Source organism: Stomoxys calcitrans, chromosome 2 (genome assembly GCF_963082655.1).
Source record: "Stomoxys calcitrans chromosome 2, idStoCalc2.1, whole genome shotgun sequence".
In the NCBI taxonomy this organism is placed as follows: Eukaryota; Metazoa; Arthropoda; class Insecta; order Diptera; family Muscidae; genus Stomoxys; species Stomoxys calcitrans.
In genome coordinates this window covers 851,448-876,040 of record NC_081553.1, presented here as the reverse complement: position 1 = coordinate 876,040, position 24,593 = coordinate 851,448, and the positions used below count along the sequence as shown (strand labels likewise).

General features: G+C 36.5%; 1 protein-coding gene and 2 long non-coding RNA genes across 3 annotated transcripts in view; 2 read left to right on the top strand and 1 right to left on the bottom strand.

The window, feature by feature from the left end:
- The window catches only part of LOC106083813 (major royal jelly protein 1), a 64,327-nt gene extending 44,803 nt beyond the window's left edge, over positions 1-19,524 (top strand). Inside the window, exons 3-5 of the mRNA XM_013247067.2 lie at positions 13,136-13,475; positions 18,112-18,298; positions 18,365-19,524. Coding sequence (XP_013102521.2) covers positions 13,136-13,475; positions 18,112-18,298; positions 18,365-19,142 — 1,305 coding nt within the window. The 3' untranslated portion in view covers positions 19,143-19,524. The remainder of the gene's footprint in view (positions 1-13,135; positions 13,476-18,111; positions 18,299-18,364) is intronic.
- Positions 1,467-2,689, bottom strand: LOC131995064 (uncharacterized). The gene is made up of 3 exons (XR_009397115.1): positions 2,622-2,689; positions 2,471-2,552; positions 1,467-2,340 (listed from the first exon to the last, which is right to left on the bottom strand). It is a non-coding gene; the product is annotated as an uncharacterized LOC131995064 (long non-coding RNA).
- Positions 19,525-22,068: 2,544 nt separating the features above from the next.
- Positions 22,069-24,378, top strand: LOC106083791 (uncharacterized). Its single transcript, XR_001220704.2, has 3 exons — positions 22,069-22,439; positions 23,619-23,991; positions 24,069-24,378. It is a non-coding gene; the product is annotated as an uncharacterized LOC106083791 (long non-coding RNA).
- Positions 24,379-24,593: the final 215 nt, after the last annotated feature.

The window sequence follows — 24,593 nt, the reverse complement described above, 5'->3', positions numbered from 1 at the left end:
AGTCGATTCCGGATTCGAGTCAAAGCGCTTAAAAATGCTATGTTTTTATACTCACACCATAGAATGGGCGTATGCAAATCTCGCCATTTCGTTTATAACATCTCGAAATATTTATCTGTGACCTTTCAAGGTATATATAATCTCAATCATCTACACATTTTAAGTCACACTAACCATATTCATCCGTCTATTCAGCAGATAACCGAAATCACTATAGCGTTCGAACGAATGAGGCTATGCGCATGATATTTTTCATAGATATTTTTTGTTGATGTAGTTCGTTGGCTGTGGCAATTAAGCCATTTAGTCCAGATTGATTTTAGATTATAATAAAAAAAACAAAAAAACAATGGTGAAGATTTATTTGCAAAAAACTGGACCATAGTCAGGTTTCAGAATTTCCACCACTGTTGCGATACCATCGTCTTCTGATTGCGCCAGGAGTTCCTCCTCACAAGATTCGTTAGATCTTGTCATGATGAGCTTCCGTGCGCATCCAGGGGTAGGTAAGAAAGTAGTGGAACCACTTTCCCTCAGGACACTGTATGCTTGGGATGTGGAAGATTTCTCCTTAGATGCTGCACTAGCCGCTGCTGTCGAAGTATTTCTTGAGTTCCATCCTTCCCCGCTGGCGCCCAATTTGAGTCCAATTCAACCGGGTGTCCCACCCACACAAGGTTTGTCGGGTCCCATTTCAATGCCTTCCCCTCCTATTTCGATTGTGACAGTGGGATTTACCGTCTCCTGCAATCCGCCAGACATTAGCCATGTGGTCGATAGTTCCTCAGGCAGGTGTTTAGCAACAACTGCTGAGTCGTCTCCTGATTTCCCAAACCCACCGCTTCTATAGACCTTCAATTTCAGCTTGTTGAATCCGTAGGATAGAACTCCTTCACCCTTCTTGGTACAAAAATTCTGGTTTGTCCAATGACAAACATCATTAGAGCAACACACAAATGGCTGCCAGGTGCTGGAAAACACAACAAGAATTTCTAAGGCACATACATTGTTTGACACCATTTACGCGATAAAGAAATATCCATTACAAATTTGGAACTGAAATGTGCGAAACCAACAACAACCATTTTTTGTTTTATTTATAGCATAACGAATACAGCAGATCATAATGCAAAACCATAATGCAGTTATGTTAAAATGGAAGGCTTGAAATTAATCTAATAACCTCTGAAAGAGTTTGAATTACCAACTGAGATCTGATAATAATTGATAAAAATTTCAGTTTGAATTTTTATACAACATTAAATTGAACTTGACATCCTTTTCAATATGCATAATCTGATATAGATATACATAAGCATGACATTAAATCAATTTATATATAAAAAATAGTTAAAATGCCGAATAATATGCTCTATATATCAAGAATGAAAGGTATTTTCGGGGTAAAAAAACTTATATTTTCCAGAAATTATCTCAATTTTCAATTTCAACGTTTCTCACAAAAGAATTTTACTTGTCGAATGTTACATTTATGTGAAACGAATTAGTTTTTGCGTGTATAAATAAAAATAAATAAAATAACGGATGGGCGGGCATGGGTTAACCAAATTAGTTAGTAATTCTTAGTATACATACGAATACTAACAATGTTTATACAAGGCTACTATATTAGTTTCAGGCCTAAGCAACACTAAGTGTTGCCAGTGGCAATCTGACATTTCCATTGAAATGTTTGAAATTTTTTGCCATAGTCGTACTCAGAACGTTTTGATGCACACCCATCATTTGTGTTGTTTACAGAGATTTGAAAAACTTAATTTTTTAATTAATTCGTGAACATTCATGCGACCATTTCTCACAACTTTCGACGTAGATTATAACGCCATACAAAATCTTTGTATGGCGATGAAGTACCATCCTATAGCAATGTGAAAACTGGTTTAATGAATTCAGTTGTGGTCGACGCTCGCTCAAAGTCGAATTCCGTGGAAGTTGTCCAAAAACGACTGTTGTCCAGAGACCATTGATGCCTTGCATGAACTTATGATGCAAGGTCGTCATGTGACACGCTATGCGATAAAGGCATTCTTGGGCATTTCTTCCACCAACATACATTCGATATTGCATGAACACCTTGCCGTAAAAGGGTTTGTTCTCGTTGGATTCCGCACGATTTGAAAATCGCTCAAAAAAAAAGCTGGTGTCGATTAATACGCTTATCGTGTATCTAATTGTGTGGGTTCGAGAAAGTTGGTCGTGGAAGAATCACTTCGAAGCAAATGGTCGACTTCGGCTAAACAGGTCATGTGGCGACTGTTCCGATTGAGCACCGTTAGACGATCACTCCGAATGGTACATCACAATTTGATTGTCTGAAGTCTTGAGAGTAATTAAAAAAAAAGAACAAGATAAGACAAATCATTGTTCGCCATGGCAAGGCTACGGCATTTTAGGCGCTCCAAAATAGTGTTTTATGCGCATATACAGTCCATGAAACAAATTTACGTACACCTGTGTCCAGCAAAAAAATTTTTATGGCAATGAACTTCAATGGAATATAGACCATAGACCGGATACCACAACGTTAATTCCTGAGAAAAAAAAAAGTATAACAAAAATCCAAACATTATTGAAAATTCCTATCAAAAAAATTGACGTACATTGTGGAACTGTTAAACGCAGTTTGAATTTTTACTATTGAATATTAAATTAAACGTTTTTAACGAATTTTCTAATCAGCTTAGCATAATGGCTTTGCCAAAATGTATTTTATCAATTATGATTTGGAATTACTTGAACTTAGCCTATTTAGACTAAGAAAGGTGGGAACTCTTACGTATTGCAATGAAGTAAAGCTTTTGCTCAAGCAAATGAAGAGTTCCAATGTTTGAGTTAAGTTGTACTTTTGAAGTCTACACTTGCTGAATATAAATAAGAATTGCTTTCCCGCTTTAGTGGTTGTAGCTTCAACATGGAATCAAAAAACTGTAGCAGCCAGTAGATAAAGGCTGCCAATAAAACCACTACAACTAAAACGAAAAACATCACCCATTTTGTTCTTTTATTGTTTTTTTTATTTTTATTTACAATCTGTGAGAATCCGCAATAATACAGTCTACTTCTACCATAGGAACCTCACAGGATTGTACAATGAACATAAATATTTTTTGAAAACAAAAGCAATTTTGCATGACTTTTGTATTCCTTCATTTATTTATTCACGCTTTTAACTAAAATTTGGATGTCGATTTCTCCTGTATACACTCAACAAATTTTGTTATTCAAAAAAAGTAAAAATGTTTGCTAAAACAGCAGTTTTTGTCTGCTGATAATGGGAAAGCAGACATTACTGCTGTTTCAGCAAACAAATTTTGCTGATAAACGAAGTGTACGTAAATTTATTTGACGCCGTAAAAATGGGAAAAAAATTACCCAAAATGTGCACATTCAAATTTTTGTATATGGAAGATAAAAGGCTGGAGAATATTTGTGTTTTTATTTATTAATCAATTAAAAATAAGCAATATGAATTCAGTCTTTTAATAATGCAAAACGTAACAAAACAAAATGTAACTTCGTCCATGCGTCTGTTAAAATCACGTTGCAGTCTTTAAAAATGAAGATTTTGTACTGAAATTTTGCACAGATCATTTTTGTCCATATTTCGAAAATCGCACTACATTTTCATAAAGCTTTCGTGTAGACCGATCATATAGACCAGATTTAAGTTATTAGACCCATAGAAACCGCATTTATTACCCGATGAATGAAATGTGATTTTTGTTAAGATCCCCAATATTCATGTCGAATATGGTTCAAATCGGTTCATATCTTAATATAGCCACGTAATGAACCTATCTATTGATTAAGGGTCTTAGTCGTATGAAAGCTGCATTTATTACCCCATTTATAATGATACTTCCAGGCTTCTGCAAGAAAAGACAAACAAGTAAAAAGGCGTTAAGTTCGGCCGGGCCGAACTTTGGATACCCACCACCTCGGGAGTATATGTAAACCACCTTTCATCAAAATTCGGTGGAAATTTCATACCTTATGTCCCATATCAGTTATATCAAAATATGTTCCGATTTGGACCAAATACTAAAAGTACACTAGCTATATCTAAAAATAAACAGATCTGAACCATATACGACACGGATGTCGAAAAGCCTAACATAAGTCACTGTGTCAAATTTCAGTGAAATCGGATTATAAATGCGCCTTTTATGGGGCCAAGACCTTAAATCGCGATATCGGTCTATATGGCAGCTATATTCAAATCTCGACCGATCTGGGCAAAATTGAAGAAAGACTTCGAAGAGCCTAACCAAACTCACTGTCTCAAATTTCAGCGACAATAAATGCGTCTTTTATGGCCCCAAAACCTAAAATGTAGATATCGGTCAATATGGCAGCTATATCCAAATCTGAACCGATCTGTGCGATATTGCAGAAGTATGTCAAGGGGTTTAACCTAACTCACTGTCCCAAATTTCGGCGACATCGGATAATATATAATCATTTTATGGGCCCAAAACCATAAATCAAGAAATCGGTCTATATGGCAGCTATATCCAAATCTGAACCGATCTGGGCCAAATTGAAGAAAGATGTCGAAAGGCATAACACAACTCACTGTCCCAAATTTCAGCAAGATCGGATAATAAATGTGGCTTTTATAGGACTTAGACCCTAAATCAGATGATCGGTCTATATGGCAGCTATATCCAAATCTGGACCGATCTGAGCCAAATTCACGGAGGATGTCGAAGGGCCTAACACAACTCACTGTCCCAAATTTCAGCAAAATCGGATAATAAATGTGGCTTTTATGGGCCTAAGACCCTAAATTGGCATATCGGTCTATATGGCAGCTATATCCAAATCTAGACCGATCTGAGCCAAATTGACGGAGGATGTCGAAGGGCCTAACACAACTCACTGTCCCAAATTTCAGCAAAATCGGATAATAAATGTGGCTTTTATGGGCCTAAGACCCTAAATCGGCCGATCGGTCTATATGGGGGCTATATCAAGATATAGTCCGATATAGCCCATCTTCGAACTTAACCTGCTTATGGACAAAAAAAGAATCTGTGCAAAGTTTCAGCTCAATATCTCTATTTTTAAAGGCTGTAGCGTGATTTCAACAGACAGACGGACGGACATGTCTAGAGCGTCTTAGATTTTTACGCTGATCAAGAATATATATACTTTATAGGGTCGGAAATGGATATTTCGATGTGTTGCAAACGGAATGACAAAATGAATATACCCCCATCCTTCGGTGGTGGGTATAAAAAGAGTAGTATAAACAATATACATTAGAAGAGCAATAACAAAAAATGCGAGCGAGCTTAGTTACATTTCGAAATGTATACCAATGGATAGATGAAGTAGCTTCGTTACAGTAATATTCCAAAAATTTAAATCATTTCTTCCAACAAAACAATTAATAGATCAATTTAAAGTTCTGTTTGTCGATGTCGAACGGTCTGGGCTTCTTTTTCTGATCTATAATCGGCTATATAGACGGTTTTTAGTATTTATTTTTAAGGAGTTTTAAGCTCTTTTGACTTTGATGAATCTGTTGATGCTTCGAAATTCTTCCCTTTTTACTCGAATTGCAGTTTAAACAAACTCTTGAGTGACGCGAAAAATTCGTTTTGAGATAGACAAACAGGCTATAAGTATTGGGTTGACTAAAATTGCCATTTTGTTCGATAACCTTTTGCCATCTTCCTGGCAAATTTAGTATTCCACGCTCATAGAACTTCTGGCCTTTATCTGCCAAAAACTGAACCAAGTGCGATTTTATAGCCTCATCATTGCCGAAAGTTTTTCCATTTAAGAAGTTCTGCAAAGATCGAAATAAATGGTAGTCTGATGGTGCAAGGTCAGGGCTATATGGTGGATGCATCAAAAGTTCCCAGCCAAGCTCACTCAGTTTTTGGCGAGTGACCAAAAATGTGTGCGGTCTAGCGTTGTCCTGGTGGAATATGACACCTTTACGATTGACCAATTCTGGTCGCTTCTCCTTGATGGCTGTATTCAATTTGTCCAATTGTTGACAGTAAACATCCGAATTAATCGTTTGGTTCCTTGGAAACAGCTCAAAATATACCACACCCTTCCAATCCCACCAAACAGACAACATAACCTTCTTTTGGTGGATATCAGCCTTTGAAGTGGTTTGAGCTGGTTCACCATGCTTGGACCATGATCGTTTTCGACTAACGTTGTTGTAAACAATCCATTTTTCATCTCCAGTTATGATTCGTTTTAAAAACGGATCGAATTCATTGCGTTTAAGGTGCATATCACAAGCGTTGATTCGGTTTGTTAAATGAATTTCTTTCAATACATGTGGTACCCATATTAAAATTGACGCCAAACAAACAAATGTAAACAAAATTTCGCGCACTTTTTTCTAAAGCAAGCTAAAAGTAACAGCTGATAACTGACAGAAGAAAGAATGCAATTACAGAGTCACAAGCCGTTGAAAAAATTTGTCAACGCCGACTATATTACTACTATATTACCGACTTTTTGGGCAACCCAATAAATACTTTTACACATACACATCCTCCCCGAATACGAAGCAGACCGGATTATATTTGAATATGGTTGCCATATACATACATATATCGTGTTAGCATGGCATTGGAAAATAATCCAATAATACAATAAATAACAAAATTGCCGGAGAGTGGTTAAGCTTAGTTTTAACGTAAAGCGTAGTGCATCAACGCCTGAATATAAATATTAAATCACATCTTAAACTCAGAATGATCATTTAGTGGTAACACACCATATTCTGTGATAGTTTTTATACCCACCACTCTAGGAAGAGGGTATACTAATCTAGTCATTCTAGTCATATTGATCTAGGACCCCATAAAGTATTTCAAATTTAATCCGATTTGAACTTTTGCACATAGTATTCTGTTATGACTCCCAACAACTGTGTCAAGTACGGTCCAAATCGGTCTATAGCCTGATATAGCTCTCATAAAAACCGATCTCTTGATTTGATTTCCTGAGCCCCAGGAAGCCGCAATTTTCATCCGATTCGGCTGAAATTTTGTACATGGTGTTCTGTTATGACTCCCAACAATTGTGCCAGGTACGGTTGTAATCGGTCAAGAACATGATATAGCTCCCATATAAACCGATTTCCCGATTTGACTTCTTGAGCCCTTATAAGCCGCGATTTTTTTCCGATTTGGTTGGAATTTTGCATAAAGTGTCCTCTTATAACTCTCAACAACTGCGCCAAGTATGGTTCAATTCAGTCTATAACTAGAAAGAGCTCCCATATTTTTGCAGAATCCATGGTGGTGGTTCCCAAAATTCGGCCCGGCCGAACTTAGCTCGCTTTTACTTGTTTTTAGCTTAAGGGCTTTGCACAGATATGCAAATATATGCATTTAAAGTGAAATATGCAATTTTATGCGCAAACAAACCGATGGCATTTTAATCTACTGTCCTTGATTCGTAAAAATATATTGTTGTCTTTGTATTTAGATGAACGACAACGAATATGCATTTGCATAGAATTCCGAATCCTTACGATGACAATGCGCGCTCTCACACATCGGCTCAAACCAGTGCTTTTTTGACAGGCAAAAACGTCGAATTGGTGGTTCATCCGCCGAAATGCCGTGGCTTCGCACCTAATGGGTTCTTTTTATTCCCACACATTAAGCTAAAAATGGTTTTCATCGCCAGAAAATGCTGTTGAAGCGTTCAATAACAATGTTGACACTTGCAGAGCTCATTCGCGTATAAAATAGCCCATGGCGACAGAGCACTCTACATGGCATGCTGTTTTGTTTTTGATCTACCTGAGATGGACATCATATAAATGCCGCTGTTACTTCATGCCTCTCTTGTTCAAGAAACTGTTTAAAGAAAATAAAAATCAACGCGTTATTCGATTCAAGTTTGAGCTCAGTTATAAGGGCCTCCCATGAAAGGTATAGCGAAACAAAGTCATTCTAGCCTCTAAAATCTCGATCATGACAATGTGTTTTAGAGGTAGAGTAAACCTAACATTAAAATATGGATTCAAGTTTAGAGGGCAAATTGCAAATTTACCTATGAAGGGACCATTACCATACCATTAGGGACCAGGGGTATACTTCTCACATTTCAATCAGTGCTGTCCGATTCAAGTTTAAACTTAATGGTAAGGGGCCCCCTTTTTACAGACGAGTCCGAACGGCGTGCCACAGTGCGACACCTCTTTACGGATAGGGTTTTACGTGGCACAGTACCTCACATATGTCACCAGCAATAGGAGGGGTTAACCACCACTGAAAATGTTTTTCGATGTTCTCGGCAGAATTCGAACGCAGGCGTTCATCAGCGTAAAAGACGGACATTCTATCTCTACGCTGCGGTGGCCTCCAAAGAGGATCTTACCACAAAACGCCTTTACGGTCTTGTAACCAAAATAAGACAATATGGGATTCAAATTCAAGATATTCGAGAATAGTATACGAATTTGATATCCAAAATGTGGTCCAAGTTTCTCAAGGGCAGCCAATCCTTCTCAATGTGACACGTTTACGCCAATCTGGGTCTCAAATAAAAGGTTTTAGGAGTAGAGTGCGAACATGGCATTAAAACATGAAATAAGATCATGAAAATTACATTGTTTCCCTTTTTAGCAACAAATTACTACTGTCCCATTTCCATCTGGCTTTTTGTAGCTACACCAAATTTTTTCGCTGATTTTATTAATTAATTTCTCTGAGTGAAACATTTTGTAACTTTTGAGCCATCGCTCGTATGATGCAACATGTATTTGAATTATTTTATTCATCGTATTGTAGCTAATATTTAAAATGGGAAAGCAATCACCACCTTTTATATGGTTATCCTATCTTTTTTTACGCGAGGAGCGTATCTATCTCGTAAAAACAGAATAAGACTGAATGGATTCAATTGAATTAACAATTAGCAAAATCGAAAGATATTTTTACATAGATATACATTAGAAAAAGCTCTGAAAATGTGGAATTTATTTTCAATAAAAAAATATGTGTGGCTCGCATTGTATACATAAAGGGTGATTTTTTTGAGGTTAGGATTTTCATGCATTAGTATTTGACAGATCACGTGGGATTTCAAACATGGTGTCAAAGAGAAAGATGCTCAGTATGCTTTGACATTTCATCATGAATAGACTTACTAACGAGCAACGCTTGCAAATCATTGAATTTTATTACCAAAATCAGTGTTCGGTTCGAAATGTGTTCATTCACCGTAACGTTGCGTCCAACAGCATCTTTGAAAAAATACGGTCCAATGATTCCACCAGCGTACAAACCACACCAAACAGTGCATTTTTCGGGATGCATGGGCAGTTCTTGAACGGCTTCTGGTTGCTCTTCACTCCAAATGCGGCAATTTTGCTTATTTACGTAGCCATTCAACCAGAAATGAGCCTCATCGCTGAACAAAATTTGTCAAAATTTGAACACATTTCGAACCGAACACTGATTTTGGTAATAAAATTCAATGATTTGCAAGCGTTGCTCGTTAGTAAGTCTATTCATGATGAAATGTCAAAGCATACTGAGCATCTTTCTCTTTGACACCATGTCTGAAATCCCACGTGATCTGTCAAATACTAATGCATGAAAATCCTAACCTCAAAAAAATCACCCTTTATAACCTATAGGTTGGCAAATTGCGCAAGATTCGGTGGCGTTTGCATTTTTGTTGTTGTTTGTAAATCCATTGCGTGTCTGCACAACAACAAATCTTATAATTACAGTAACATGCAAAATTTAGTGAGTGGGTGGATGTCACTTTTTGTATTTAAACATAGAAGTGTAGGAAAAACAACTAAAGTAATAAAAGAAAAAATTACTTAAGATAGCCAGTTAGGAGCGATCCTGTTCACCCAAAGTAAATAATTGTTTGACATTCAGTGAAAGAAATAGTTGGTGGACAGTGTAAAGAAGTAAGGTAGCATCGAACTTCTCAATAACGTATTGTTCTCTATAACGAATAAAAATTGAAAACACTACTTTTTTCACATTCACATATTTTAACCTTTCCGTAACTACTTCTCTAAAACGAATACTTCTCTGAAGCGCTTCTTCTCAATATGTCAAATCTACAAGTCGTTTTATTTGGGAGCTATAACATAACCCACCAAAAACTCTCAATACCAAATAACCAGAAATGTAAGCTCACTCAAAAACTAACAACTATGTATTTTTAGGCATGTCCTTCCGCACAAGCATACCAATAGTTCAAAAATAAGTGCTTATGCTTTAGCATACAAGTTTGTAAAAAAATAATGACATATTGTCTTAGTTGAACGTTGCCAAAAAATAACTACTTAGGCTCAACATGTTCGCGCATTTCCCTACCACCACATTCTCAATACTCAGTGTTTATATGGATGATTCAAATTATAAATGAAATAAAAACATTACCTTCACCGCAGCCAAGAGATGAACCAAGAACCTTCCGTTTTTAAAGCAGACGCTCTACGCATTCATCCACATTACTATTGTTTGAATACAAAAGCAAACTTTAATTCTATTTCACCAAAGATGGCCATTGCTTTGTGTTTATGTTTGACATATTTATAGACACAATATTCCAACACATGGGAGTGAGTTAAGTAGTTTTGTGGCACAGAGCGTACATCAAAAGATTTACAATACTAAGGTCCCGAGTTTGAATCTCGGACCAGCAAAATTATTTTAAAATTTTTTTATTTCTTTAAACTTACGCCCACAGCATGCGGAACAATCAACAGGTTTGTGGGGAGGTAGAACAAATTAAATTTTTTTATATTAATAACGCTACAGTATTTCCTAGTGCTACTCAGTGGTGTTGCTTTGCGGCAAGCCATTCGGACTTGCCAATAAAAGGGAGGTCCCTTATCATTGAGCTTAACCTTGTAAAGGACAGCACTCATGGGTGTGAGATAATTTTGTCCGCAGTTTCTTAATACCATTTTTATCAATACCAAGATTGTAATAATGATTTTTTTTTCTATTATTACAAATAAGTGCTTATTCTTAAGCTTCGTCGAATGTTGTATGTAATGACACTTGTACTACCAGTAACACAGATGTTATTCCTGTTGATAACTCATTATCCATTATTTTACATGCCAAAAATAGTGACATGTACTTACCAATGTTTTGCTGGGAACCTTGTAATATCTCGTTTAAACATATTAGTACAATTGAACTAAATTTGTTTATCGTAAACCCTTTAGTAGCTTCGTCTACGGTAAATGGTCCTTTCTTTTGTTGTAAGACCAGAAACTCTTTAATTGCAAAAGTGCTTCGATTGCCGTAAACGATTATTCGTGTACAGGGCCAATAATTATTCTATTGTGTCACTCCTACTAGAGAGAAAGGGTAAGTATTAGAGCTCATTACTCGTACACAAGAAAATAATCCTAAACAGACCCATAGGCTTGCAATTGTGTGCACGTCACTGGTATAGGCACATTATCACACACAACTTTTTTCCTTCTTTGCTTCGACTGAGCAAAGCACGGTCAGTATATTGAGCAACTCAGACTAGTGCAGATGGTAAACTCGGAAAGTGTAAATTTTAAAGTTTCGGTATAAAAATTCTGGTATGTCCAATGACAAAAATCATTAGAGCAACACACAAATGGCCGCCAGATACAAGAATTTCAAGGCATTTACATTGTTTAGTAACATTAACGCGATAAAGAATTATCCACCGGAAAGTAGGTATTTTAATGTGCGCGGATCATAAAACAAAACCATAATGGAATTGTGCGAAAATTTAAGGCTTTTAATATAATTGTGTATCATAACATCGAAATAAATCTAAATAAACTGAGATCTGCTTATAATTTGTAAACATTTGATTTTGAATTATATTACAACATTAAATTGAACTTGGCATCCTAACGAATTATTTTTTTTTTACTATATGAGAACAAGTAGATGCGTGCTAAGTGCGGCCGGGCCGAATCCTATATACTCTCCCCCATGGATCGCATTTGTTCTTTGCTCGGTATCTCTTTTTAGGCAAACAAAGCATAATAGATAGGAATTGCTAAGCTTTTGTAGCTATATCAAATTATGCTCCGATTCGGACCATAATTAAACTGAATGTTGAAGACCATAGTATAAGTTATTCTGTAAAATGTCACCCTATTCGGATAAGAATTGCACCCTTGCACCTCATGTAGGGAGATGGGTTTATATGGGAGCTGTATCAGGATATAGACCGATTCAGACCGTATTTGACACGTATGTTCAAGGTCTTGGGAGTCGGATGAGAATTGCGCCCCCTAGAGACTTAAGAAGTATAATCGTCGGTTTATTTGGGAGCTATATCAGGTCATGCACCGATTTAAATCTACTAAGGATAGTGATAGAAAGTAATAACAAAACACTTCATGCAAAATTTCAGCCAAATCGGATTAGAATTGCGCCCCCTAGAGGCTCAAGAAGTCAAATTCGCAGATCGGTTCATATGACAGCTATATCAGGCTATTCACCGATTTTAACCATAATAATCACAGTTGTTGCAAGTCATAACAAAAGATCACATGCAAAATTTCAGCCAAATCGGATAAGAATTTCGCCTTCTAGTGTCTCAATAAGACAAGATCCAATATCGGTTTATATGGCAGCTATCCTAGCTATCCCAAAACCTAGATCGATATGGCCCATTTACAATCCCAAAATTTGCATTTGCAATGCAAAATTTCAAGCGGCTAGCTTTACTCCTTCGAAAGTTAGACAGATGGACAGAAGGACGAACATGGCTAGATCGACTTAAAATGGCATGAAGGTCTTACAGAATATTTCGATGTGTTACAAACGGAATGACGAAACAGAGACATTTTTGGCAGCAAAGATTTTTTTTTTTAATTTTCGAGTTTAAGAGCCATAACTTACCGCAACGAAGTCCTTAAAAGGTTTACTAAAAACGAAGAGACTTTTACATCAGACAAGGATATGTCTTTTGAATGTTGCTGATGACAGCTTTAGAAGAAATAAGCTAAGATGACGTTGATGAATATACCTAAAGTTCGGTCTGTCGTAACTCGTTGTGTTTTTACCTCTTTTTTTTGTCAAGTATTAATTAGTTAAATCGAAGTATTAGTAACATCTATTCTTTGATTTTTATCGCACTTTCATTATAGGCCTATCCAGACTGGTCATACACTACTACTGGCCGGACCGATTTCAATTGCAGCGACTTGGTTTTGATTTCAGTTTACCGCATGCGTGTGGATTCCTGCAATCGCTTGTGGGTGTTGGATGCTGGTATTTCACGATCTCTAGAGGACTACGAAAAAACTTGTCCCCCGAAAATCTTAGTGTTCGACTTGAAAACCAACCAAGTTGTGCGACGCATAGACTTCCCATCTGGAGTCTTAAGAGGAGAATCCTTGTTCACGAATTTGGTGATAGACGAAACCACCACAAAATCTGGTACATGTGATGACGTTTTCGTGTACATCTCGGATACGGTGGAACCTGGTAAGTTTAAAGAGACTTCTTAAATAATAACAAAAACAAAAAATAATAGGTTTTTAATATTGACTTGGAATCTTTATGCTTAGGTGCCGTCTGCCTGTTGAAATCACCCTACAATCTTTAAAAATTAAGATATTGAAATTCAACCTTGTATGGATAATTTTAACCTCAAGCAACTTTAATTCGAAGATGGGTTATGCTGATTTGTACTCGAGTCTTCTACGTCAGTTCTGAGTATGGTCCCGGTCGAGCTATAATTGAATATAGCTGCTTTAAAAAGAAATCTCCCGGTTTTAGGCCGTGTCCTAATAAAACGCACATTTATTTCCCGATTTCGATAGTTTGAGCTGCCATACAGACCGATCTCTCGATATAAGGTTTGCTCCCTTAAAAGGCGTATTTATTTCCTTACGGTTTTGGTCTCTTTTCGACCAGATTTTTATTGAGCAAACCAAACGGTATACCGTAAGATGCCGCACTCTCACTACATTCGTTATATTCATACTACTACATTAGTTGTGATTTAGCAATTATATTTTGTGGTGTTTTTAAAAAAATAGCGAATGCATAAAAAATTTTTAAAATGTTCCTTCAAATAACGACAGCAAGACAAAGTACGGAATATATAAAACAAAAGAGTAAATACAATGAAAAGGATCTGTGGAACATTATGAAAGAAAGAGCTGAAACTAAAACCTGGAGTTCCTTATTGGGATCAGTTTCAATGAACTAGTTCTGTCTGGATCAACCACGTCTAATAACGTTGATGTTACTTGGTATCACACAAATCACCCTTCATATAATTCGGCTTGTTAACAACATAGTCAATACTTAGTTTAACCGGCTAAAGCCGAGCTAATATTTTTTCGGTCTAGTTTCAAATCAGTTTTAAATGGAAACCTATAAGAAGAACCTACTTTACTTTAATTATGTCTCACTTTGCAATTTATTGTCCAGTTACATTACATTTCACATGTTGTTAATGACCATAATAAGCCAAAAAAAAACCATGTCGAAGCCAGTCTATGGGCTTTGTGTTTATTTTTATTTTTATTTTTTTTTTTTTAATAACTCAAATGGTGATTTGGGTTTGCGTGCCATGTGGAGGTGGTTATGGCAGTGATGATGGAAACCTGAGTTATTAGTGTTCAAATTCATTGGGCAAGAGTAAGCAATAAATTAACCATATATTGGGAGCATACCAGTGTATTGGATCAGCTGATATTGAATTTTAACACAGTTATTAAATACGCCAAACGATCCGATGTACATATTCGTGTGGACTCAAGCCATGTTCTCCATTTATAGACAAACTAGCATGCCCTGGTCCGCTTCGCTGCCCCTTTTTGTAATACCTCCGTTTTAGTGTTGGACTTCCCAAAGCCCATGTTGTCACACCTTTTTTATAAAAATACCTGAGTATGAAATTTCACAAATGTGTGGCAACGATTATCCAGATTGGTCGGGTTCGAAAGCATTCCGAGCAATCAATTTCTCGGTTAAACGAGTTACTTTTTATACCCTCTACCATAGGATGGTAGTATACTAATTTCGCCATTCCGTTTGTAAGGCATCGAAATATTGATCTAAGACCTCGTAAAGTATATATATTCTTGATCGCCATGACATTTTAAGTCGATCTAGCCATGTCAGCCCTTTGTCTGTCTATTGGATGTCATAACAAATCAACACGTACAAAATTCATGCAAAAGCAGATAGTAATAGCGTCCTCTTTAAGGTCTGATCGCGTACTTTTTCAGTAAAAATTTAAGAGCTCTCAATTACCAAACTCTCAAAATTATGCTCGCTCCCACGTACTCTCCCGGTTTATGTGGAAGTCTACGTGCAAAATTTCAGTGGAATCGGTTAAAAATTTGCGCTGTCTTCTTATACCCTCAACCATAGCATATAATTCAGTCAGTCTGTTTGTGACTTCTCGACATATTCGTCAAAGACCCCAGAAAGTACATATATTCTTGATCGCCATGACATTTAAGTCGATCTAGCCATGTCAGCCCTTTGTCTGTCTGTGGAAAGCACGCTATCTTTCGAAGGAGTGCGCTTGAAATTTTGCACACATACTTCCTATCAGTGTAGGTCGCTTGGGATGGTAAATGGGCCATATGGGTCCATATTTTGATATAGCTGCCATATAAACCGATCTTGGATCTTGACTTCTTGAACCTCCAGACAGCGCAAAAACTGATTTTGCTGAATTTTTTTATGAAGGATTTTGCTATGACTTCCAACAACTATGCCAAGTACACTGAAAAATTTAAAAACTATGTTCAATTAAGATTAATTGATTAACAATTTTGCAATTTGGATTTGGATTTGGATGAAAAGCTCCGAAATCCAATTAAAGTGATCTTTAACTCAATAATCCATTTATTTCAAATTTGCCATTTCTTTTAAATAACGTTTTTACTGTTTTAATAAAAATAAATAATTGACATTTTTCACATAAGTAAAAACGTTTCATTTCATTGGATTAAATTGCGAATAAAACATGAAATATATTGCTTAAATATATTTATGTATATATTTTTTGAGATCCGTTTTGAGCATCTCTTCGTTGTCGGTGACACTGTTTGCAAAGAGTTTTATAAACAATATAATTTATATACATACGAATTTAAAATGAATCGTAATAAATACCAATCTTAACATTTTGCATGCAATACCACGAAATCTAGATCCACACTTGTTATCTTCCTTTCACAGCGCCCAAGTCAATATAATCTACAATATATATGTGTGTATGGGTATTAGAATATTAAAATGAGATGATATTAATAATATCTATTTATAAATTCCATGTTTACAATGTCCTCCAATTTGTTAAACATCCGACATTTTTCTGCATTACACTATTTTAATGCAACATTTCAATAAAGTTGCTTTACTTTAAAACTTTAGTAAAAAAATTACATTTCGTGTAGAGATAAAAACCACACTTCCAATTTTCTTGATATTTCATTTGTCTAGCCACGCAACTTTGTCCGTATGTGATAGACGCTACACTTATATTTGACTTATTCGCACTTTTTTTCACGTTACATAATCACGGAAAAGGGAAACAATATAATATTGGTCAATACACAATTTATACTATCGAATAACAATTTCATTAGTACAATTAAAAATATGTCCAGCGTATACCTTCTTTACCAATCACTTGCCGTAATACAAAAAATATCAAAAAAAGTTAAAGCAATTAACACCTTGTTTGAAAAGATTTTTATAAGTCAATACTATGTTTAATCCATCTAATTTAGGCCTAAATTATAAATTTGGTAAGTTTAGTATTCCGACTACCACTTCCAGAAAAGTGTATCTCGCCCTCATAATATTTACCTAAGACAAACGAAATGCATGGTAGTACGAGCATACAATCATAATCCATAAATTAGGTTGAAACTTGGATATATTAAAATTTTAAAGTGCCGTCTTTGTGTTTGCCACAAACAGATCAAAATGTAGGCTCATCGACGTCAACGCCCGTATTCGCCAGACTCAACAGGAGATAGGGTTCATACTTCTAATCAGATTACCGTAAATACAAATTGGGCTATAGCATGTATTGCTACAAGGCTATCCATACATACTACCTACTACAGACTCATCTAGCACATTCGAGATGGGTAGGATACTCTATCACAACAATCGCTTTCCTCGGAGCTTGCGACCAATGTTGTATATATTACTGAAAGGAAGTAAGAAGGAGGTCAGTATAGCTGTTGGTGTCACAATGGGACACATAGGACTACGAGCTCACTTATGTAAGATCGGTACGCAAGTGATAGCATGTGTAGGGCATGCGGGGAAGATGATGGGACGTTGGAGCATTTCCTTTGTCATTGCCCGGCTTTCGCGTCTAACAGATATCGGCTCTTAGGTGGAGACACAATACCAGACATGAACCAACTTAGGGGAGTGGTATTGAAAACAATTAAGGATTTTGTAAGTAGCACGGAAGTCCTAACTTAAAATTTTATTTTTAGAGGTTACGTTATAGTTTTTAGAGCGCTCTACAAGCCGATTACTGGCTAAGGTGTATGTCCATAGTGGCATGGGACGGATTAATATCTGCATCCTCTTTTCAACCTAACCATTGCGTTTGAATTATTATATTCTTCCTTTACACAATTACTAAAAGCAGTGCTGACCTCAGCGGACGAAACAATTGCGCTTCATGAAGGAGCTCACAGTATGCACACAGAATTGTTTGTGCTTCCAATTGCTGGGAAAGTCCTTCATAGTTTCATCGTAATCGAACTCTTATCTAAATATAATTTTACCATAAACAAATTCTCTAAAAAAAAGTTTGTTTATCCAAAATTTCGTTTACGGGAAATTATTTTTTTTTTTTGCGTGTACTAACAAGGGTATGCTAAAATACGTTTTAAAGAAAGAGTGGCAGAAAATCTCCTCAGACGTTAGCAAGAACGTTGTTGAATAAATGCGCCGAAAGCTTACTGCCGTTGTTTATGCAAGGGGAATAAACAACGTTTTTGCAACCAAATACTAAATAACACAAATGTTTATGTATATAGCATCTGTAAAAGCATCAAAGCTCAATAAAATAAAAACTGATTTGGAACAAAATCCTTGATATTACTATATTATTATTTTTTAGGCATTGTGGTTTACGATTGCATTCGCGATACCACATGGAGAGTATCTCATCCAGCTATGTACCCTGACCCGGACTTTGCACAAGCCCAGATCCTCAACGACCGTTTTGTTCTAATGGATGGAATCGTAGGTTTTACATTCGATCCCCACAAGGCTGTTGTGTACTTCCAGCCATTCGCCACAGATCGGTTAGTTTACCGGCCACACATAGCTAAAAAAATTACCTAATAATAACCATTTTCTTTTTCCAACAGAATATTTTCAGTTACCCGTGAAGTTCTTAGAGCTGGGCCCATTTCAATCAATCAAGTCTTACCGGTAAAATTGGTAGGGAAAAAATCTTCTCAGGGCATTAGCATTGCCGTGTCGCTACTCGACGGAAGTCTCATATTCAGCCCTGTAACCGAAACTGCCGTTGCCTCATGGAACCCCTACACCAACGAACAGCATGTCTTGGCCCAAGATCAAGTTCGTTTGCAATTTGTGTCCGACATGACCATACCGGCTCAGGAAAACAGTTACGTGTACGTAATATCCTCAAAATTCCATCGATTTTTTTTGAAAAACCTCAATACAGAGGAGGTAAATAACCGAATAATAAAAATACCATTATCTGGATTGAAAGCCACAGCCCAAATTAGTCAATTTCCGAACAATTACCAAACCAGAACATACCCAGGAATCCCAATACCTGTGCCATTGAACCATTACTATCAGCTAACGAATTCCATACAAGCAAAATCTCTGAATCTTGCCCCCACACAGGGCTATTTTACGCGACCAAGCCATAGCAACCATCCGTACGAGTTCGATAATGCTGGTGTTATTAATTACACGGTGAAAAATCCTTTTACGGCCCTCAACCAAGGCGAAACGTTCCCTCCGCCTAAGGCTTTGCGGAACCAGGATCAATTTTCCTTTTTAGATAGTTTAGCTGCGAGTGCCCCAGAGCCCCTTAACTCACATCAACCCTCCCTTCCTGACTACTTCTACCAGAGAACAGCTCGAGCCACAGACTCAGCTAGCAACTAGGATTGAAAGTGTTATGCCATCTCGACAAGTTTTCAATTAATCGTTGTGTAACTTCAACTCCGTCTAGCACACAGAATGTCTACCAAACAACCCTGCCAAGCTACAATTTATTTGGTTCAGCTATATTTATATTTAAACAAGAGAGATTCTGAGCATATTTTCAGGCGCAAGTTTTAATTCTCACTTCACCCTCAGAAGGTTCATGAAATGGATAAGTCAATGAATGAATGACTTTTATGTAAATATTTTAACTGTTATACAAAACTTTACACTGTGTATATGAATTATTTAAAAAAGAGTTTTCCAAAATTAATACATTGGTTTTACTTTACAAAAATAAACAAGAAACAACGAAGGAGTGAATTAAAGTGATCTTCATTAACTCGCATTTTTATGGTGTGTTATGGTATTTTTATGGTATAGTCACGTGATTCGTTTGTACATAAGAATTGGTATTTTAGAAGGCATGTTTCTAAACAATAAAGAATTTTTAATTTCTTAACATTAACATAGGCGCTTGTACTCGCGTGTTCTCTCGCCACACGTTTTGATTTGCCGTAGAAGTCATGCACACTTCCCATATGAACTGATCTTCCGATAGGACTTCTTAAGCCCTTGTGTGCGTAATACTTAGTTTTGAATAGCGTATATCGGTTTTCATAACAAGATCTTGACAACTTATTTTTTTAAATAAAAAGCAAACCATTTGAGACAAGAAAATAAACCCCGTCAATTCCATGCGCTAGAACATAATTACAACTGTGTGCCTGTCACTGGTGTGCGTAATACTTAGTTTTGAATAGCGGCTATCGGGTTTTATAACAAGGACTTGACAACTTATTTTATTTTTTAAATATTAATAAAAAGAAACCATTTGAGACAAGAAAATAAACCCCGTCAAGCCCATGCGCTAGAACATAATTACAACTGTGTGCTCGTCACTGGTTGAGACACTAACTCACTCTCTCATATACACCATTTTTTATTTTTGACTGAGCAAAGAGCAGTCAGAATACTCGGAAAGTGGCAATTTAGATACAAAAAAGCTGGTATTCCCAATGACAAAAATCATAACAGCAACAGACAAATTGCCAGGTAAACCAAAACACAAAAAATAATGTTTAAGACACATACATTGCTTGGTAATATTTACTCGATAAATTGGTAAAAGATTGAGTTTGAAATATGTTACAACATTAAATTCAACTTGGCATTCTTTTCAAAAGATTTTCTTGAAATTTTCACCGATTATGTAGGATGATCTGGAAGGAACAACATGCTATTTTTTTTTTTTTTTTTTTGATATCGCAAAGGGGCGATATCGATATCGAAAGTATTACATGATTTAATTACTAAGAAGTGTCGCCACCAAATGTGTGAGGGGATGACCATTTATTCTAACGTCCTCGCCAGCTTTCGAACCCAGGCTTGCAGCGGTACAGGTGGTCATGTACACATATGCGCAAAGGTGGCTACCAAATTTATACACTGACAAATTAGTTGTTTAGACCAGAAATTCGTTTAATATGGCAATTTAATTTGATTAAAAAAACACCAAATGATGAATATTTAATAAGTTGTCACATTGTCATTTGAAGACGACTACCACCTGATCATCAATGATATAGCCGTTAAGCCAAGAGGGCGCTTGGCCTCTATTGGCTGTTTCAAATTAGATCTAATGGAAACGCCAACACAAACAAAGATAGGGCGGATTGGTCCAAGCTGTTGACAACCTATCGGTCCTCTGAATAAAGAAAAAATTGAATATAGGACTTTAATGACGGTACTTACAACTTTTATCGTAAGTCCAAAGTTTTTCACAAAAAAAGTTAAAATGTCGAATATTTCTTTTATGCATCCGCCACCGCGGGCACGTTTGCATCCGCCAATGGTCCAACATATTGGACGAGAACTTGACCACACATTTCAGCCGAAAAGGTTACTATACCCCATTCAATATTGGCAGAGACCAATGACTTGACATAATGCAAAAGAAAATAGTCTAAAGGAACCAAATCGTACGCACCGGGTCGCCAATCGACTGGCCATATCTTGAGATAACACACTCATCAAACTTACTCTTCAATATATTCTAACGTATGCTGTGTTTCTTGTAGCACCGTCCTGTTGAAACCACATCTCGCCCAGGTCCATATCTTCCAATTCAGGCCATTTTATGGCGCGGTAGCATTGACCAATCACGCCAACGTGACGATTGGCATCGTCGACGAAGAAGCATGGCCCAATAATAAACAGTTATTATTTTGTGGATGAGTGTTGATTCGTGAAGCACATGTGGAATTTCAACTGACCGATAACGCATATTTTGGTTATTGACGAACCCATTAAGCCAAAAATGAGCTTAGTCACTAAATATGATTTTATTTTCATTTCGCTCTTAAAGTAGCAATCACCAACTCCGAATTTCGTCTAGATGTTAATAGTCACTTGTGTTTTATCACAAACATATCTTCAAATCAACTTCAATGCAAAATTAATCGATAGCAATTTGAAAAATATAAATATGACAGCTTTCGAACGGGGTAATACATCCATTTGATACGTGACGTAATCTTATTCGATACAATTTGTCCCCTGACACTCACTTTGTCTCTCTTATTATGCTTTAAATGGATGTGTGCATACATCTGAAAAAAATGTTTTCCCTAGATTCATTTTTAATTACTTTGAACTTGTGTTCACTGTGGTGTAAGTTAAGAAAAGATCGGCTTTCCCCGACTTTAGTCCGAGAAAGATAAACCACTAGTGAATTCCTTAACTATTGATTGTAGTTTGAACTTTTTAATATGGAATCAGCCATAAAGCAATCAAACAAATTCCAGGTAACGTGCATCGTGCATTTGACAACATGTCAACATTTTATTACAAACACGAACTCATGCCAAGTAATAAATACCAAAACAATTATTAATACTGTGTCAGTTGGGAGCACCATCCATCTTCGCTAAAGTCATAGAATTTGAGCTTTTACTAATTTCCCAAATATGTCGATCGTACTACTTATTGTCGGAGCCACCATTGTGATCGGGATGTACAACAAATTTTTCTACGACATTCCTGTCGATTTATATCCGAATTACTTCGACTTATATCCCCTTGATACGTACAATTACGAATAATGCACTGTGATTAATTGTTTATTTGCAATAAAACTTAACCATTACTGTTCGCGGATATACAATAGAGTTGGGACTAACATAAATTATTTTGAAAGGTTTAACCATTCACTTTATGCAGTGTTGTGAAAACTGTATCGAAATCACATCTATTCTGGTAAGAGATCGATTCAGACCATACTTGGCATGAATTTTGGAGGTCATAGGAGAAATTATTATGCTTTATTCGCTTATCTGCGTGCTATCGTGATTTCCACAAACGGACGGACGGACATGGCTAGATCAACTTATAAGGGATGGGTACGAAAAACGCAACGTAAAGACGGCATAGAAAAAATTTACCGTAGAAACTATAATTGAACAAGTAAAAAGGCCGAACTTTGGATACTCACCACCTTCGGATATATATGTAAACCCCCTTTTGTCACAATCCGATGAAAATTGGATAGCTAATGCACCCAAATTCGGCTGGTCATTCAGTGGTCTTCTAAACATAAGCCACTGTTGAATTTTGTATTTCAAATTTCAACAAAATCGGAAAATAAATAAAGCTTTTATGAGCTTCAGACCCTTAACCGGCATACCGGTCTATATGACAGCTATACCTAAATACAATCCAATTTTTACCATATTTGGGTCGGGTGGCCTAAAACTACTCACTGTTTCATATTTCAGTGAAATTCGATAAAAAAATAATGCTTTTATGGGCTTCAGACTCTTTATCGGGAGATCGGTCTATATGCCAGCTATATCAAAATATAGTCCGATCCAAACCATATTTGGGCGGATGTCGGGAGACCTAAAACTGTCCACTGTTTCAAATTTCAGCGAAACCGGGTAATAAATAGGGCTAAAACTACTCACTGCTTTAAATTTCAGCGAAATCGGATAAAAAAATAAAGCTTTTATGAGCTTCAGACCCTTTATTGGCAGATTGGTCTATATGGCAGCTATATTTAAATATAGTCCGATCTGAACCATATTTGGGTCCTATGTTAGGAGGCCTAAAACTACTCACTGCTTTAAATTTCAGCGAAATCGGTTAAAAAAAAGCTTTTATGGGCTTTAGACTCTTTATCGCCGGATCGGTCTATATGCCAGCTATATCTCAATATAGTCCGATCTGAATCATACTTAGGTCAAATGTCGGGAGGCTTAAAATAACTCACTGTTTCAAATTTCAACGAGATTGGGCAATAAATAAAGCTTTTATGGGCTTCAGAACCTTTATCGGGAGATCGGTCTACATGGCAGCTATATCTAAATATAGTTCGATCTGAACCATATTTGGGTCAGATCTCGGGAGGCCTAAAATAACTCACTTTTAAAATTTCAGCAAAATCGGATAAAAAATCAAGTTTTTATGGGCATTAGACCCTTTATCGGAAAATCGGTCTATAAAGCAGCTATATCAAAATATGGTCCGATTTGGCCCGTTCAAGAACTTAACCAGCGTGCATCAATGAGACGTATCTGTGCCAAATTGCAACTCAATATCTCACATTTTCGGTCGGAAATTGATATTTCGATGTGTTGTAAACGCAATGACTAAATGAATATTCCCCCTATCCTCCGGTGGTGGGTATAAAAATAGGCCAAAAATTCTGCAAGAGTATGGCGAAACCCTTTTAAAGCACCTAACTCAACTAGTCAAAAATGGCGTATGCAACATTCATCAAGGACATGTCGATTTGAAACTACAAAAAATGGTATTCATTCATAACTCCTCCAAATTATATTCCATGGCAATGTTTAAACTTAGCATACTCAATGTCATTCTACATAGCAGACCAAGATGAAGGAGCATATGAGGACCAAAATCCAATTTGTCATCTAATATGACACCTAAGCGTTCCAGTTGATCTACCAATTGTATAGCGATGCCATTATGGAAAATATCGAAAGATGTCGGTTGAGAAGAAAATATCATGGCCTTCGTCTCCTCATGATTAACCTTTAATTTATTCCGTGCCATCCAATCCTGTAACATGTGCATGTTGTCATATACCATGGATCTATGCTCTCCTGTAACTAAAATTTGAATATCATCAGCAAATAAATACATAGAGCAATAATCACCATCTCCAACAATGAAATCGGATTGATTGTCAATTTTATTAATTACAAATTATAACTGTAATTAATGACATGTATTATTTGCTAATTCGACAGAATATTCAGTAATGAAAAATATGGGGGAAACAAGTTGCCGTAGAACTTTTTGTTGTGAGATTCCACCAAAGTAATTATTTTGTGTCTATTTTGCCTTGAATAAATCTAAGAGGGAGACGAATGGCAGAAAAGATGTTTG